The sequence below is a fragment of the Carettochelys insculpta genome, chromosome 1, assembly GCF_033958435.1.
Source record: "Carettochelys insculpta isolate YL-2023 chromosome 1, ASM3395843v1, whole genome shotgun sequence".
NCBI classification, from domain to species: domain Eukaryota; kingdom Metazoa; phylum Chordata; order Testudines; family Carettochelyidae; genus Carettochelys; species Carettochelys insculpta.
In genome coordinates this window covers 293440351-293456128 of record NC_134137.1, presented here as the reverse complement: position 1 = coordinate 293456128, position 15778 = coordinate 293440351, and the positions used below count along the sequence as shown (strand labels likewise).

Here is a 15778-nt window from a genome sequence, read left to right as displayed (position 1 = left end):
TCCACCCCATGCCGTGTTTGATCTCTTAACATGCACGGTCAGAAATTGGGAATTAGTTTGTGGGTAATCTGTCTGACCACATCAAGGGTGAGCAATTTGAGCTCATTCTTGTGCTTAAATTGGACCAGGATCTGACTGCTTTGAAGTGCATAGTAACGGTAACATCACTGTAACGCTTCCTGCTCATCATCCTGAATCTGCCAAAAGGGGCTTGGTGATGTAAACCTCTGTGTAGAGCTGCCAAATATCATACCTTGCTCAGGCCTTGTATCTGACAGTCCAGTCACGCATTCCTCTCCTGCCCCTGGGCAGCTTTGAGCTCACACATTTGGAAATGGTGCAGGGGGCTAAGCTACACTAACCCCAGCAAAATCCTACCCTCGCTATTCGCCGGGAGCCTCAGAATTTCCTAACACTACCTTTGCTAGCTGCCCTTACCTGGGAGCCATGACATCCTCTATGCCTCACAAGCCCTGGCCTCCAGAGCTCCCAGTTCACTCCATCTTGCCATGCCACAAGTATCACAAGTACCTCTTATCTCCCTGAGGGGTTCCCTGTCCCTGGGAGCCAGAGTACTCTGCACTGCTGCAGAACCAGCCACCACAACCACAGCCCTGCCATGCTTCCCACTCAGATTTCTCTGCCCGCTTCGTCCCCAGCCAGAGCTGTTCTGGTTCATGCCCTGAGTTAATAGCTAAAAGGAATATTCTCTCTGTAAATAATGTGTATAATATCTCATGCTTGAAACAGAACAGAACCTGGCAGCTTTTGAGTGCCACTTCAGAAATAAGGACAGTCCAGGAAACTACACATCAGTCAATTTAACTTGTGTTCCAGGAGAGCTAATAAATAAATAATTAGAGAATCTATCTGCAACCATCTGGAAGATAATCAGATGATAAGTAACAGTCAGCATGGATTTGTCAAGAGCCAGTCTGATAACTTTCTTTGATAGGATAAGGATGGCTTTCTTTGTGGGAAAGGGGGAAGCAGTAGGCATGTATACCTAGAATTTAATAAAGAATTTTATACTGTCTCACTTGGCTTTCTTGTCAATAAACTAGGGAAATATAACATAGATGGGGCTGTTATAAGGTGAGTGCATAAGTGGTTGGTTATCTGTTCTCAGAGAGTAGCTCTCAATGGTTCACAGTCATGCTGAAAGGGCATAACAAGTAGGGTTCCACAAGGATCAGTTTTGGGACTGGTTCTGCTCAATAATTTCATCAACAATTGAGGTGATGGCATAGAGCATGCTTGTAAAGTTTGCAGATGATACCAAGCTGGGAGGGGTTGCAGTTGCTTTGGAAGATGGGGTTGTTATTCAAAATTATTTTGATGAACTGGAGAAATGCGCTGAGGTAAATAGGGTGATGTTCGGTAAGGATAAATGCAAAACACATTGAGGGAGGAATAATCGGTTTCATACAGACAAAATGGGAAGTGACTGTCTAGGAAGGAGCACTGCAGAAAGGGATCTGGGAGTCACAGTGAACTACAAGCTAAATATGAGTCACTAGTTTGACACCGATGCAAAAAACCAAACATACATCACTCTGGGGTGCGTTAGAAGGAGTGCTAGCAGTAAAACACAAAGTAATTCTGCTCGTCTCTGCTCAGCACAGATTAGACTTCAACTGGAGTATGGTGTCCAGTTTTGGGCATCACATTTTAGGAAAGATGGGGTAGAATTGGAGAATGTCCAGAGAAGAGCAACAAAAATGATTAAGGATATGCTGAGTTAAACCAGGAATTGTGGGCTTGGCACAATTCCTGGTTGAAAGTCTGTGGCCTGTGCAGGAAGTGAGACTAGGATGACCATAATGGTGCCTTTTGCCCTTAGCAACTATGACAAACTCTGGCCAAAGTTTTCAAAAGCGACTGATGATTGTGTACCCAGCTTGGTCTAGGACCGCAAGTTAGTCACCCAGTATTGCTAGTCAAAGTTCTGAAAACCTGGGCCTCTGAGGGTGTGGCAGCAAGCCTCCTGTCAGGTGGACTCAGGCTGGCAGGATGTGCACTAACATGACTGCTTTCAGAGTGCTAACGCTGAAGTTGCAGCTCAGACTCTGAAGCCTAGGTAGGGATGGAGGGGACTTCACAGCTGGAGCTCCAATCCAAGCTGCAGTTTCGGAATGTCTGCACAGCTATTTTTGGTGTGCTGCTGGAAAAATGTGTGTAGTGGGAGCTCTGAAAGTCATGGACTCAAATTGTGAACCCCGTATGTGATGGAAACCACTTTCCCCAGCACCCCTAGCTCCAGCACCTGTGCTAGTGTGCCGTGATAGCCCAATCAGTCAGCCTAGGAGGTTGGCTTCTGCAGACTGTGTAGACATAACCTGACTAGTATCACAACATCTAGTTTTTTTTATTTTCCCGAATCTCAGAGTCCTATCAAAAAAGTTTACCTTTTTTTTAAACACATCCTTCAGTTTTATATTTATTTTTTTCCCTAAATTAATTGAATCTTTAAATGTAAACTGTAGCCCTGTTGCTGAAGCTTCAGACTGCATTAACCTGAGTGGTTTTTTTTACCAAAAATATCGCCTAATGATGTATATATGTTTTTCTTTTCATTTTCTCCAGAAACCTGGTTAACAAGAATTCCAGCAGACATTTTGAAGAATTCACCAACAGATCGGCAGATTAACAAACTTGCCAGGAGTCTGGGGCCTGAGTGGGAGACTATCGTCCTCTTCTTGGGTTTGTCGCAGAAAGACATCTACCGGTGCAAAGTCAATCACCCTTACAACGTGCAGTCACAAATAGTGGCTGCACTTGTCCTTTGGAGACAGCAGCTTGGAAACAAGGCAACAATCCAAAGTCTGCACACCTCTCTGATGGCTGGAGAAGTGGATCCTTCTGTGATCCAGCATATGCTCGAGTAATGTCTTGTTATGGATTGGTGACTCTTGAAATTTTTACTAAATTAAATAAACTGTTCTGATGTCTCTTAATTAGCAGTTGAGAAAATGGCAGATAAGCAGCTTGGTAATTTTATTATTCTGTGCTTCTTTGTAGCTTTCACTTTTCTGTGCGAGGTTTTGCCAGCTGTTACAATTAAATGCGTGCCAGATTATTTTTAAACAGGCTTTAAGAAATTATCGTTCATTTTGCTCATGTTTATACTTCTTCCAAATGTAGTTAAGAAGCCTTTGATGCTGAAAGTTTTCAAGAGTCTTTGTAAGCAGCGAGCTACATCCTGAGAGGCACTGAGCTAAAGTTAATGGGAGTTTATGGGTGCTGAGCACCTCTCTTAGGACTTTGCCCATAGTATTGTATTATTTAAGAATATGCTAAAGAGTTATAGCAATAAGCAGGATGCCATGATAGCATGTTACCTCTTGAAGACCAGGTAGCTGGAGACCCTTTTCAAGGTATAAAATAAGAACAAGTGTAGACAGGATCTAGGGAAGGAAAGAGCTGTGGACATGGTAATGAAGTGTCTAGTAAAGGGTGCTGCTTTGGATTGTTTCTCCTGTGGCTTATGAACTAGGATATGTCCTTGTGTCCCTAGAGTCTTTGCAGTTCTTGCACTCTAGGATCCAGATGAGTCTGTCTCCCAAGTGCAGTTTCACGCTTCACTTCAGTAGCATACGTGCTCTTCTCAAAACCAGATGGGAAATGGCCTCCCAAAATGAGCTCTCTAATTTGTCAGTAAGCCCAGCCAGAGAGGTAGGTGGTGGAAGAGTCTGAGCAGCTGGTTTGCAGTCTCCAGATTTTCTTGCATCACAGTTTTGAATGTTGTCAAGAGTGACTTAATCTTTTCTTCCCACCACAGTAGATAAGTGGAATTCACGAAGTTCAGTGGCGGGGATGCCTTCAGATGAGACTTTAAAACTGAGGTCCTGCAGGTTTTGTGACCTGTGTTGTTGCATGGCTGTGCCTTAGTACAATAGTTCTCAAACTGTGAATCAGGCATTAGACTAGCTGGGGCCTGTGGTGCCCCAAAGACTGAGCCCAACAGCGTCAGCCATGGGTGGGGGAATTCAGGTTGCAGGCTGAAGACCTTGGTCTTTGGTCCTGTGCTTGGAGTCACCAGGCTCAGTTGGGCCCCACCCTTCACCCCAGGGATCAGGACTTGTGTAGTAATTATTGTTGTCAGAAGGGAGTCACAGTGCAGTGAAATTTGAGAACCCCTGCCTTGATGGGCTCAATATCTGTGTGATGCCACTAGCTAGCAAGCGACCTGAAATCTGAGATAGCAAGTGGCATCTGGGAACTGCTGGCTGGAGTTGAATGTGGTCTTCATGAGAACCAGAGAATTTCTACTAACCTTTGACTGGGCGCCTCCTTGCCCCTGGTGGCTGTGTTCCCTCTAAGTTGTGCTCTGGTGCAGTGCTCAGGAGGTATTCAAATGAAGGGTGCACCTCTCAAATCCAGTGCTCTGTCCTTCAGCAACATCTGTCATCCAACACAATCACAGATGTTGCTGGGCGAGAGAGTACCAGGCCGGTACAGGAGTCCCAGCAGGGATGAGAACCAGAGCCCACACTTGCCCCATGGGGCCAGGACTCAAGAGCCCCAGCTTGCCCTGCTACCAGTGGGGGGCACAGGGGCTGGCTGGAGCCCCATTGTGGCGCCTGGAAGACTTGGCTGGGGCCAGAGTCCCAGGGAGGGAGACTGGGAGAACAGCATCCCCGAAGTGCAGGTTATGTGCATGAGGAAGCCCTAGACCTGCTCTCATCTGGCAAATGCTCTTGTTTGGGACCTCTTGTCAGGTCCCAAGCATGCTGGAGAAGGGAGATGCAATCTGTGCCTCCCAGCTTATTTAGCAGAGTATCCACAGCTAGGATTTTGGTTCGACAGGTGGTGCACATTCCCATAGGCCTTGGTGACATAAAATTTTATTCCACACATGGATGGAAAAGATGAGAGGGAACATTGCCCTCTGGTGTGACCACACCCATTTCCAGAGGCCAGCCCATCGCCTGGGAGAGCAGAAGAAGGAAGGGGAAAGAATATTCCTGAAGACGTTGTTTATTTTCCTCTTGGTGGGAAAGAACTCCCACTATTCTCCATTATACTAATGCTGTCATCCTCCCCAGTTTCTGACAACTAACATGGAGCACCTTTTATCTCCAGCTTATATACCTATAGCACTGGACTTAAGGGTCCCACTTTCTGTTTAGGATTTACCCAGGATGATGGTTAGAGGGGCATTTCTTCTTTCTGGCAGGAACCTCTGAGCATTTGCGTCATTCCTACCTATCAGGTTGGTGTATCAATAGCCAGGGGTATTCATGGACAATCAAAAAGATCAGCTGCTGTCTGAAAGCAAGATCATATGATGCAACAAAGCAGAAGTAAATTAGAACTCCTTCCAGCAAATTAGCACCAAGGGAAGGAGATGCATCACAGAGGAGTGATTCTGTAAGTAATCAGTGTTTGTGCCCAGATATTTTAGATCAGTTTATTGGTAATCCTTGAAGTAGGCTGCTTCATATCCAGAGCCAATGTGGAACACCCACCTTTTGCAGGTTCTGCCCAGTATAGCTCAGCATGCTCAACTGGGTCAGAGCTCTTCATAAAGTTTTTTGGGGTGAGAGGGATTTTTTCTCCTCTACTGCCATTCTCAAAACCATAAGGGAGGAGGCAGCCATAATAAGAGCCACTGGCAGCCCAGGTTGCCATGATTCACCTTCTACCCGACAGGATGAGCTGGCAGAATCATTTCGTTCAGACCCAGAAACAATCTGCTGGTATTTTATTTTTCAGATTGCTCAGATTACATTATACTTTAATACACCCTAAATACGATATAATTAGTTTAGGATTTAAGTACCTCACTTAAATCCTAAATTAATTATGTTGTATTTAGGGTGTATTAAAGCATAATTCCATCAGCAAGTCCCAGATAATGTAATCTGAGCATGGGATTTCTGTATTTAAATCATTTGTACATTTTGTTTGAAAACAATTTGAGTGAGGCTTATGTCTCTGGGATTGGTGAGTATAACGATCGTTGGCTAATTCAGCCAAACATAGCTTGGAGAGGGAAAGTGCTATGGGTCGTTCTGGGCCATGTGCAGAAGTGATATAAACAGTTCTTCTTCGAGTGGTCCCCGTGGGTGCTCCACAATAGGTGTTGGGCTCTCACAGTGCCGCAGATCGGAAATCTTCCAGCAGTTTCTCCTGGATTGTGCATGCGCCGGCGCACGCCGCTCCCTTGCGCACCCCCGGCCACGTGCACGATCTGGTCCCCGCCAGTTCCTTCTCAACCGCCATCGGCTGCAGATTACTTAGTGGTTTTTTTCCACATGTAATTTGTTGTTTTTCGGTTATTAAACAAAAAAAAAAAAAAAAAAAAAAAGAAGAGAGAAAGCAAAGACAAAGAGAATACCAGCAAAAAAAAAAGGGAAAAAGAGGAGCGGAGAAGAACAGAGCGGACGTGAAAGGCCATGAGGCCTCCCACTGCTGCAGGCCGGTGATCACTCTTTAGCTGTGTCTACACGTGCACGCTACTTCGAAGTAGCGGCACTAACTTCTAAATAGCGCCCGTCACGGCTACACGTGTCGGGCGCTATTTCGATGTTAACATCGACGTTAAGCGGCGAGACGTCGAAGCCGCTAACCCCATGAGGGGATGGGAATAGCGCCCTACTTCGACGTTCAACGTCAAAGTAGGGACCGTGTAGTCATTGCGCATCCCGCAACATCGAAATTGTGGGGTCCGCCATGGCGGCCATCAGCTGAGGGGTTGAGAGACGCTTTTTCTCCAGCCCCTGCGGGGCTCTATGGTCATTGTGTGCAGCAGCCCTTAGCCCAGGGCTTCTGGCTGCTGCTGCGGCAGCTGGGGATCCATGCTGCAGGCACAGGGTCTGCAACCAGTTGTCGGCTCTGTGGATCTTGTGTTGTTTAGTGCAACTGTGTCTGGGAGGGGCCCTTTAAGGGAGCGGCTTGCTGTTGAGTCCTCCCTGTGACCCTGTCTGCAGCTGTGCCTGGCACCCTTATTTCGATGTGTACTACTTTGGTGTGTAGACGTTCCCTCGCTGCGCCTATTTCGATGTGGTGCTGCACAACGTCGAAGTTGAACATCGACGTTGCCAGCCCTGGAGGACGTGTAGACGTTATTCATCAAAATAAGCTACTTCGAAGTAGGCTTCACGTGTAGACGTAGCCTTTGAGGAGGAAAGGTACGGATTAAGTGCTAAGTACCCTCTTAACAATAAAGGACTCACCACAATGGCCTCTTCAGGTTTTTACACAGTGTGAGTCATTCCGTGAAGCTATGCTGGCCTCCGTGGGGCATAGCGAAGGCATCCGACGCCTGCGGGAATTGCAGGCTACCCGGCCGCTTTCTCACTGTGCTCTGGCACTACCCCCCCCCGCAGTGCAGAAACGGAGGGAACTCTCCCTGGCTCGATCCTTGCCGTGCATCTGCAGCGAGCAGGACGAGCGGAGCACACAGCTACCAGCCGTCTTCCCTCCCTAGCTCAATCCTTGCCCTGCATCTGCAGCGAGCAGGACGAGCGGAGCACACAGCTACCGGCCGCATACTCAGGCAGCGGCACCGGCACAGACCCCCGCGGCACCAGCGGTGCAGGGGTGCCAGGCACAGAGCGTGCAGGCACCGGAGGGGGATACCTGTGCGGCACCGCAGCTGACGGTGCCGAGCGCAGTGCTAACAGCGGGGCCAAAATTCCTGGCAGGGGAGGGGGCGGTGCCGGCCCCGCAGCGGAGGGGCAAGGCAACATCAAAAACCCGGCACCGTAGTCCATCTCTGGACAGGGCTGCGCTGCTGTTAGCACCAAGCCCTCCCCCTGTGATAGACACACTGCACCAAAGGCCTGTGTCTCCACCAGCCCATCAGGGGAAAAAGAAACAAACAAACAAAAAAAAACCGCCTTCTCCGTTCCTCCAACCGATGTCACCACGGCTTGGGCCACCTTCACCATTTTCTGGGATTGGATCCCCGTGGAGTACTGTCACAAGCCAGTTTCACCTCTACTGGTGTCGCTGTGGAGGTCTCGCTCTCCCAGACATCGGGGGTACACACCCTGTGAGTGGTCCAGGTCTCCATCTCCGGACCCTTGCCATGCTGCCATGGTCGTCCCTATCAGGCTGGACACAGATAAACCACAGGCCTGCACCCAGGGGCAGGTCCCCACCCCCAGCCGCTCAATACCCCCGTGGGCGCTCCCGATCGGGGACGGAAACACAGTTGTCTCAAGGGGAGTTAAATTGAGAACCCCGAGACTTTCCTTCACAATCCTCCAGCGAGCAAGTGTGTCATCGCCTGCGGGAACCCGAGGGTTCAAGGGAGGTTTACCTTAGGGGTTCCTCCTCATCCTCCCCAGACGAGGCCATGGCCCCCGGGGATGTCTCTCCCCGGGATGACCTTGAACAGTTTCAGGAGCTGTTTAAAAGGGTGGCTTTCACGCATGACATTTAAATGGCAGAGGTGCAGGAGAAACATCACAAACTCCTGAAAAATCTGAGACCCCCGGCTTCATCCAAAATTGCTATTCCGCTAAACGAAGCCATTCTGGAGTCAGCCATTACTATATGGCAGACTCTGGCCTCTGTTCCGCCTACGAATGGGAGAGCGGATAAGAAATACTTCGTCCCGGCAGAGGGCATGAAGTTCCTCTTCAGTCACACACAACCAAATTCTTTGGTGGTCGGGTCGTCCCAGCAGAGGTCAAAGGCTTCTCAATACAAATCGGGGGATCAGACAAAGCTGCTAAGAAGCTAGAGCTGTTTGGCAGGAAGGTATATTCCTCTCCTATCCTGCTATTGAGAACGGCAAATTATGGGCACACCTAGCAAACCATAATTTTGATAATTTCTCCGGGCTTACTCCCCTCAAGGATTCACTCCCGGAAGACAAAAAGCCGGTGTTAAAGGCGATTGTTCAAGAGGGCTATGCAGCATCACACACGGGAGTCCAGATTGCCCTGGACGTGGCGGACACGGCAGCATGCTCAACGGCTACAGCAGTGGTCATGCATAGAGAATCCTGGCCCTAGACGTCGGGTATCTCGAGGGACCTACAGGCGAAGATCGTGGACCTTCCCTTTGATACACAAAAGCTGTTTTGCAGACTCAACCGACTCGGTCCCTCACTCCAGTAAGGACTTGAGAGCTACACTTAGAACCTTGGGCATTTATACTCCCCCATACAGGAGGGAAAATTTTATCCTCAGCAAAGACGCTACGCTTACAACCACAGCATGCTCAATATCAACGGGGCTACGGCCACGGGCGCTATCAATAGCGGCAACAGTACAGAACCCCTAGGCGACGTTCTCAACAAAGCCATACGCCTTCGGGTCAGGCCTCAAAGGCAACAAGTTTGATGGGTATGTCGGGGGCTGCACTATCAACACCCTCGCTCAATGCCACTCTCATCTCATGTTCCATCATCGCCTCAGACCGTTCCACTCCCAATGGCAAAAGATCACCACAGACGTATGGGCGCTGGAGATCACAGCCACGGGTTACATGATCCCCTCCCAGTCGCTTCCACTGACGAAGCCTCCCACCAGGCCTCACCTCAGAGGCGCTGCCACGAGGCAAGGCTCAAGCAGAAGGTGACCCATCTTATGTTCACAAGTGCGGTGGAAAGAGTGCCGGAATAATTCCAGGGGAAGGTTTTATTCATGCTACTTCCTATTGGAGAAGAAAACGGGACACCGGAGGCCCATCTTAGATCTTCGGGGCCTCAACCGTTACTTGCTCAAGCAATGGTTTCAGATGATCACAGTTGCCTTGATACCCACGGCACTGGACGATGGAGACTGGGTTGCAGCACTCGACTTATGAGATGCTTACTTTCATATAACAATCCACCTGGCACACAGACACTTCCTCCGCTTCACGGTCGGCCAGGAGCGCTTCCAGCACAGGGTTCTTCCGTTTGGCCTCTCCTCGGCCCCCAGAGTCTTACCAAAACCCTGGCACTGGTGTCAGCCTACCTGCACAAACAGGGGGTGTTTATTTTTCCCATATCTGGGCGACTGCCTGCTAAAAGGGACCTCGAAGGCAGAGGTCTCACGCATGATATGCGTCACAGCGGACACGTTTCTTCGCTGGGCCTAGTCATCAACCTTGCAAAGTCGAAGTCCGAACCCACACAACATGTAGAGTTCATAGGGGCACACATAAACTCTATCACAGCAAGGGTGTACCTACCCGACGCTCACTTCCGCGCAATCAGTTCGCTGGTGCAAGTTATTCCATACAGCCCCACGGTGCCGATCTTACCATGCCTACAGCTGCTGGACCATATGGCGGCAGCGACGTTTGTGGTACAGAATGCCAGGTTGCACAAGTCAAGCCCGTAGCATTGGCTGGCAAGCGTTTACAAACTGGCATCCCACACTGTCCACAGGGTGGTGTCACCCACAACAGAGGTGCGCAGATCCCTGGCGTGGTGGGAAAACCCCGAGAATCTGCTAGTGGGGGTGCCTTTTCACCAACCACAAATTTCTACTTTTCTTACTACCGACGCCTCCCACATGGGATGGGGAGCGCACATCGGCGACAAGGTAACGCAAGGGCTATGGTTCCCTGCGGAACAGACACTGCACATATCCATACTGGAGCTCAGAGCAGTGTTCAACGCCTGCAAACATTTTCGAGATTACCTGCATGGCAAAGTAGTCGGGATTCAATACCGACAATACCTCCACTATGGTCTACATCAATCGATAAGGAGGAGCACGATCCCGTGCCCTATGTGCGGAAGCACTCCGATTGTGGAATCGGTGCATCGCCAACAACGTAACGTTGAAAGCCTCGTACTTGCCGGGCACGCACAACATGAATGCAGACCAGCTGAGCAGGCACTTCGCAATCACGCACGAATGGCAGATCCGCTCCGATCTGCTACAGTGCATTTTTCGTACATGGGGGTTTCCCCAGATCGATCTGTTTGCCACCCAGTACAACAACAAAAAAAAAAAGTGTCCCCAGCACTGCTCCAGAGCAGGAGTGGGGTGGGGGTCCCTGGGGGACGCTTTCATGTTTTTCATGGAAGGGCTCCCTACTTTACGCGTTTCCCCCGCAGTGCTTATCCGCAAGGTCTTGCACAAAGTCGGAAGGGAGACAGCTCGCACAATACTCACAGTCCCGCTTGGGATCAGCAGCAATGATTTCCCTTGCTTCTGTGCATGTCGGACCGCCCACCGCTCCCTCTACCGGTGGCGCTGGACTTACTCCCGCGGGCTCAAGGGTCCATAGTGCACCCGCACCCTTAAGGTCTGCACCTACAAGCATGGCTAATCCATGGCTCAGCTCCTTAAAGAGCACATGTACGGAGGGAGCACAACAAGTCCTGGAATGTAGCCGAAGGACCTCCACCAGGAGGACTTACAAGCACAAATGGACTCGTTTCACAGCCTGGTGTTCCGCCAAGCAGTTAGCTCCCCTTGACGTTCCTATACCTGTAATATTAGAATACTTATAGGACCTCAAGAGAGGCGGGCTTTCTCTATCCTTGCTAAAGGTCCACCTCACCGCTATATCAGCCTTTTCGGCATACAGAGGAAGGGCCCATGGTATTCGCCCATCCTATTGTTACCAGGTTCTTGAAGGGGCTGGTAAACCTGTACCCCCTCGGAAACCGCTTCCACCATTGTGGAATTTGGGCTTGGTGCTCAGCACGCTATCGGGTCCACCTTTTGAACCATTAGCCACAGTTCCCATATGTCTCCTTACGATAAAAACAACCTTCCTCCTTGCAACTATGTCAGTCAGCAGGGTGAGTGAGCTCGCGGCAGTGATGGCAACGCCGCACTGCACAGTATTCTCAAAGGAGGTGGTAACCTTAAGGCTGCACCCAGCCTTTGTTCCAAAAAGTCTCTCCGGAGTCCAATCTTAATGAGCCAATAGTTTTACCCTCGTTTTACCCGAAGCCTCACAGCTCTGGCAAGGAGGCACGCCTGCATCTCCTAAATGTGAGGAGGGCGTTGGCCTTCTACACAGACAGAACTAAGTCCTTCTGGAAAACGGACAGGCTTCTAGTCTCTCTCGCTCCTGGGTCAAAAGGAGAAGGTCTCTCTTCCTGGAGAATCTCAAAGCACATTGTGCCCTGTATAACAATGTGCTTCGAACTTCGAAAGACTCCTTTGCTGGCCCCGCCCAGGGCTCACTCCACCAGGGCGGTGTCGGTGTCAACAGCCTTATTCAAGGGCATCGCGTTAACAGACATCTGTAGAGCGGCGACCTGGTCATCCTATGACACCTTCACCAAGCATTATGCCCTGCCTTGGGTATTCTGAGAGGATACACGTCTGTTGACAGCAGTCCTCTTGGGGGCAAGCTGCACATAAACCGATTACCCACCTCCTTACTTGGGTTACTGCTGGGTAGTCACCTATTGTGGCCACCCACGGGGACCACTCGAAGAAGAAAGAGAGGCTACTCACTGTAGTAACAGTGGTTCTTTGAGATGTGTCCCCGTGGGTGCTCCACCACCCGCCCATCCTCCCCGCTTCGGATCTCTGTCTAGTGTTTTTCAGGAGCATCCGAGGCGGTTGGTCAAGGAACTGGCGGGGCCGGATCGTGCACGTGGCTGGGGGTGCGCAGGGGGGCGGCACGTGCCGGCGCATGCGCGATCCAGGAGAAACTGCTGGAAGATTTCCGATCTGCGGTGCCGGGCGAGCCCGACACCTATTGTGGAGCACCGACGGGGACACATCTCAAAGAACCACTGTTACTACGGTGAGTAACCTCTGTTTGTGTTAGCTTTGTGTTAAACATAAGTGGCAAAAGAGTATAATAACACATACTGCATCTATGCTAGGACCCTAAGGAAATGAAACTGAGACTGGGAGCAGGAAACATTTATTAAGAACATCAAAGATTTTGTTTTTGTAAAGTTCCTTTCGTGCCCTTACACACATACAATACGTTGGTCTCAAAAGGAGTCGTGTCTACTCACACCAGGCAGAATTTGATTCCTGAGCAATACAGAATCAGTGCAACTGGTAAAATAATGTAACATACCCTACCACTTTGCCACTGCTGATAGGCACGTGAGTCAGATTCTTTGAATCTGGTAGACTTCATGTTTTACATTCTTCACTGAAAGGTCACCATGCAGCGTTAAACTTAATGAACACATGCAGAGTTAAGTTCCAAAGTAAAGTTCTAAAAAGAAGTTTGCAAGCAATATAAACCCTAATGCTTCAGGGCATTTGCCAACTTCTGATATAGGTAAGGAAGAAATTTTCCCTTTGGACAAGTTTTCTGATAACTACCTACCACACAGTTTTTGCACCATCCTTTGAAGAAGCTGGTGTCGACCACTGCTGGAGAGGTCATTGGGCTATGTGGTCTTGATCCAGAATGGCAATTACTATATAGCTTTTAAAATAAATTTCCTTACCTATTTTGCAGATAACATTTGAAGGGTACAGCTTGCATTCCTAGAATTCCCAATATGGTTCTGCCATTGAAATTAACAAGAGCTTTGGCTGTTCAAAGAAAAGGCCCTTCAGAAAGAAAAACAGACGTTTTTCAAAACTCTCATTTACTTTCCACTATTAATGCTGTTTGGCTTTTCCCCTCAGGGTTGACAATTGAAAATGAATTAGGTTTTCTTTGTCATATCACAACTTTCTGATCAATTTTGTCTTCAGGTTTCCATGGTCTGACTTAATGAACAACAATGAGGTGACATATACTGATGGGAAATTCTGTTTTAAAAAAATGTGTCCATTGTTATTCTTTTTAAATTCATGGAAATGTCTGTATTGGTTTAGGTCTTATTAAAAACTTGTTTTTATATAGCCTTCATGTAGGGCTGCATTTGACTTGACAGTTGTGTCCTGTTGTGTGAAAAACACTTTTTTTTTAAATGTTTAACAATGTTTCTTTTGTGGGTATTGTTTTGTATTCAGATTATTGTACCTTTAAAATTGAGAGAGCTTTGACCTTTGACAGTCAAAAAAGTCTTTAAAATGTAGCTTATTTGTTTCTGTCTAATACAAAACCTAGCTAATCAGTACACAATATAGCACTGACAGTTTCTCAAGTATTTAATGCTTTGGATGCTAACTACAGTAGGGTTGCAACATTCACAAGGGTTTGGTGCTGAGAGCCCTCACAAATGTTTAATTTTCATGAATAACTGCTAGGCTCAGAAGGAAACTACCTGGGCCCCTTGGAGGTCCCCAGCTCCCAGAGCTGCTCCCAGCACCCTCAAACATCACGTTCTTTCCACAGGTGTGGGTGGCCGTGGGAGCAGAACTTGGCAGGCTGACTGTCTGAAACTGACTCCCCCAGCCACTCACAAATAATTGAATTTGCAATTGTTAAATTCGCGAATGTCGCAACTTTACTCTATATAAATGAGTAGGGTGAAATCTCATAAAACATGGATGCGCGACTGTTATACAAAACCACTATACACCTTTCCTTGCCTGTCTGAAGGGTATTAAGTCTGGGATAATGGTTCTTACTGTGCGGATTTATCAATTTCGTCTATTCCTTGAACCAGACGCTAAAGTTATAATAAACCAGGATGATTTTGTTGGTCCTTGGTTTTAGAGGCTGCCACAGAAGCTGTATCAACAATATTTTCTCTCATCATTTCACTACTCCGTGTGGTAGGGGTATGTGTGTGTGTGTGTGTGTGTGCATCTATGATTTTTAAAAGCAGTAGCTTAAAATCAGGGTCCTGGGGCTGTATTTAAACTCCTAAATCAGTGGTCTAATGTTTAGAAGTACTGAGGAGCCAGCCGCTCCCTCTGAAGTCAATGCAGGTTGCTTGACATTTAAAAATGCTATCTCTTGTTTAGAAGCCTAACTTTTAATCGCTCGTTTTTTGAAAATCTATATTACAAAGTCAAATTAGTCAGTAGCTGTTGTTATCTGTGCAGCAGAGTGGCATATTTACAGAGTTAATATGCTTTCTGTAAGCACATTACCAGTCAGTCCTGTATAACACAGTACAAGAATTTGTTTTTCTTAATTAAAATACTGGCTGATGCTAGATGTACTCTACATCAATTTACTTTCCAGACCAATGTTCTGTACCCATTTAGTGCAGAATTTCCTGCCATACTACATCTGGCTTCAGAAGAAAATTTGGAAACAAACTGACTTTCTAACATGGAAAGTTCAAGTTGTTATGTATTATGGTAATAGTGTGCAAGGCCCAGATCTTGCCATCTACAAAGGGCTGAGCTCTCTTAGGAAAATTGTTTGTGTGTGTATAAACAAGCCAGTGACTGGCAGTGTTCGATTAATGAGTTAACAGATATGCAATTTTCCCCATCTTTCTGTCAGCCACAAGTCAGCCACAACTCAGGCCTTACTTCTCTGCTAGCTAACATTTACTGACGTTGTAACAAGTCTTCCTGAATAAAGGAGTGACCATTGTGCCAGACCGTATGAATGTTTTATTTTGGCAAATCTATCATGAGAGAGCTGGGACCACCAAATTGATGGCCATTGAGAATTCTACATTGTAAGGGTGAACCCAGTTTCCCTTCATTGCATTATCTATGCCACCAGCTCCCCCCTCAGATGGTTCATAACAGGTTTAAAACCTTGGTCTTGCATGTGTCTGTGGGTCTGACTTCTCTGCATCATGAGCCTGGGTGATTGGCAGTTGAGTCTGAGCACCCCACTTGGCCTAATCTGGGTGCCTCCCTGCAATGAGCTGCTCAGGTTACTAGGTCCTCATTGTTGTTGTACTCACCCATCTGCATTGCTGGAACTTCTGGAGACATTTCTCATCGTTCTTTGTGATGAACTAAACCAAGCCTCTCTGTGATTCTTTCCCTGTGAGCTGTGGCAGAACTTGTCTGTCCTTCTGGGCAAG

At 47.9% G+C, this 15778-nt stretch overlaps 1 protein-coding gene across 2 annotated transcripts in view; it reads left to right on the top strand.

Annotated features, from left to right (window-relative positions):
* The window catches only part of CRADD (CARD and death domain containing adaptor protein), a 135605-nt gene extending 120272 nt beyond the window's left edge, over nucleotides 1-15333 (top strand). For both annotated transcript variants that reach the window (XM_075011827.1, XM_075011819.1), the window contains exon 3: nucleotides 2587-15333. In XM_075011827.1, the coding sequence (XP_074867928.1) occupies nucleotides 2587-2888 (302 nt within the window). In that variant the 3' untranslated portion in view covers nucleotides 2889-15333. The remainder of the gene's footprint in view (nucleotides 1-2586) is intronic.
* The last annotated feature ends 445 nt before the right edge of the window (nucleotides 15334-15778 follow it).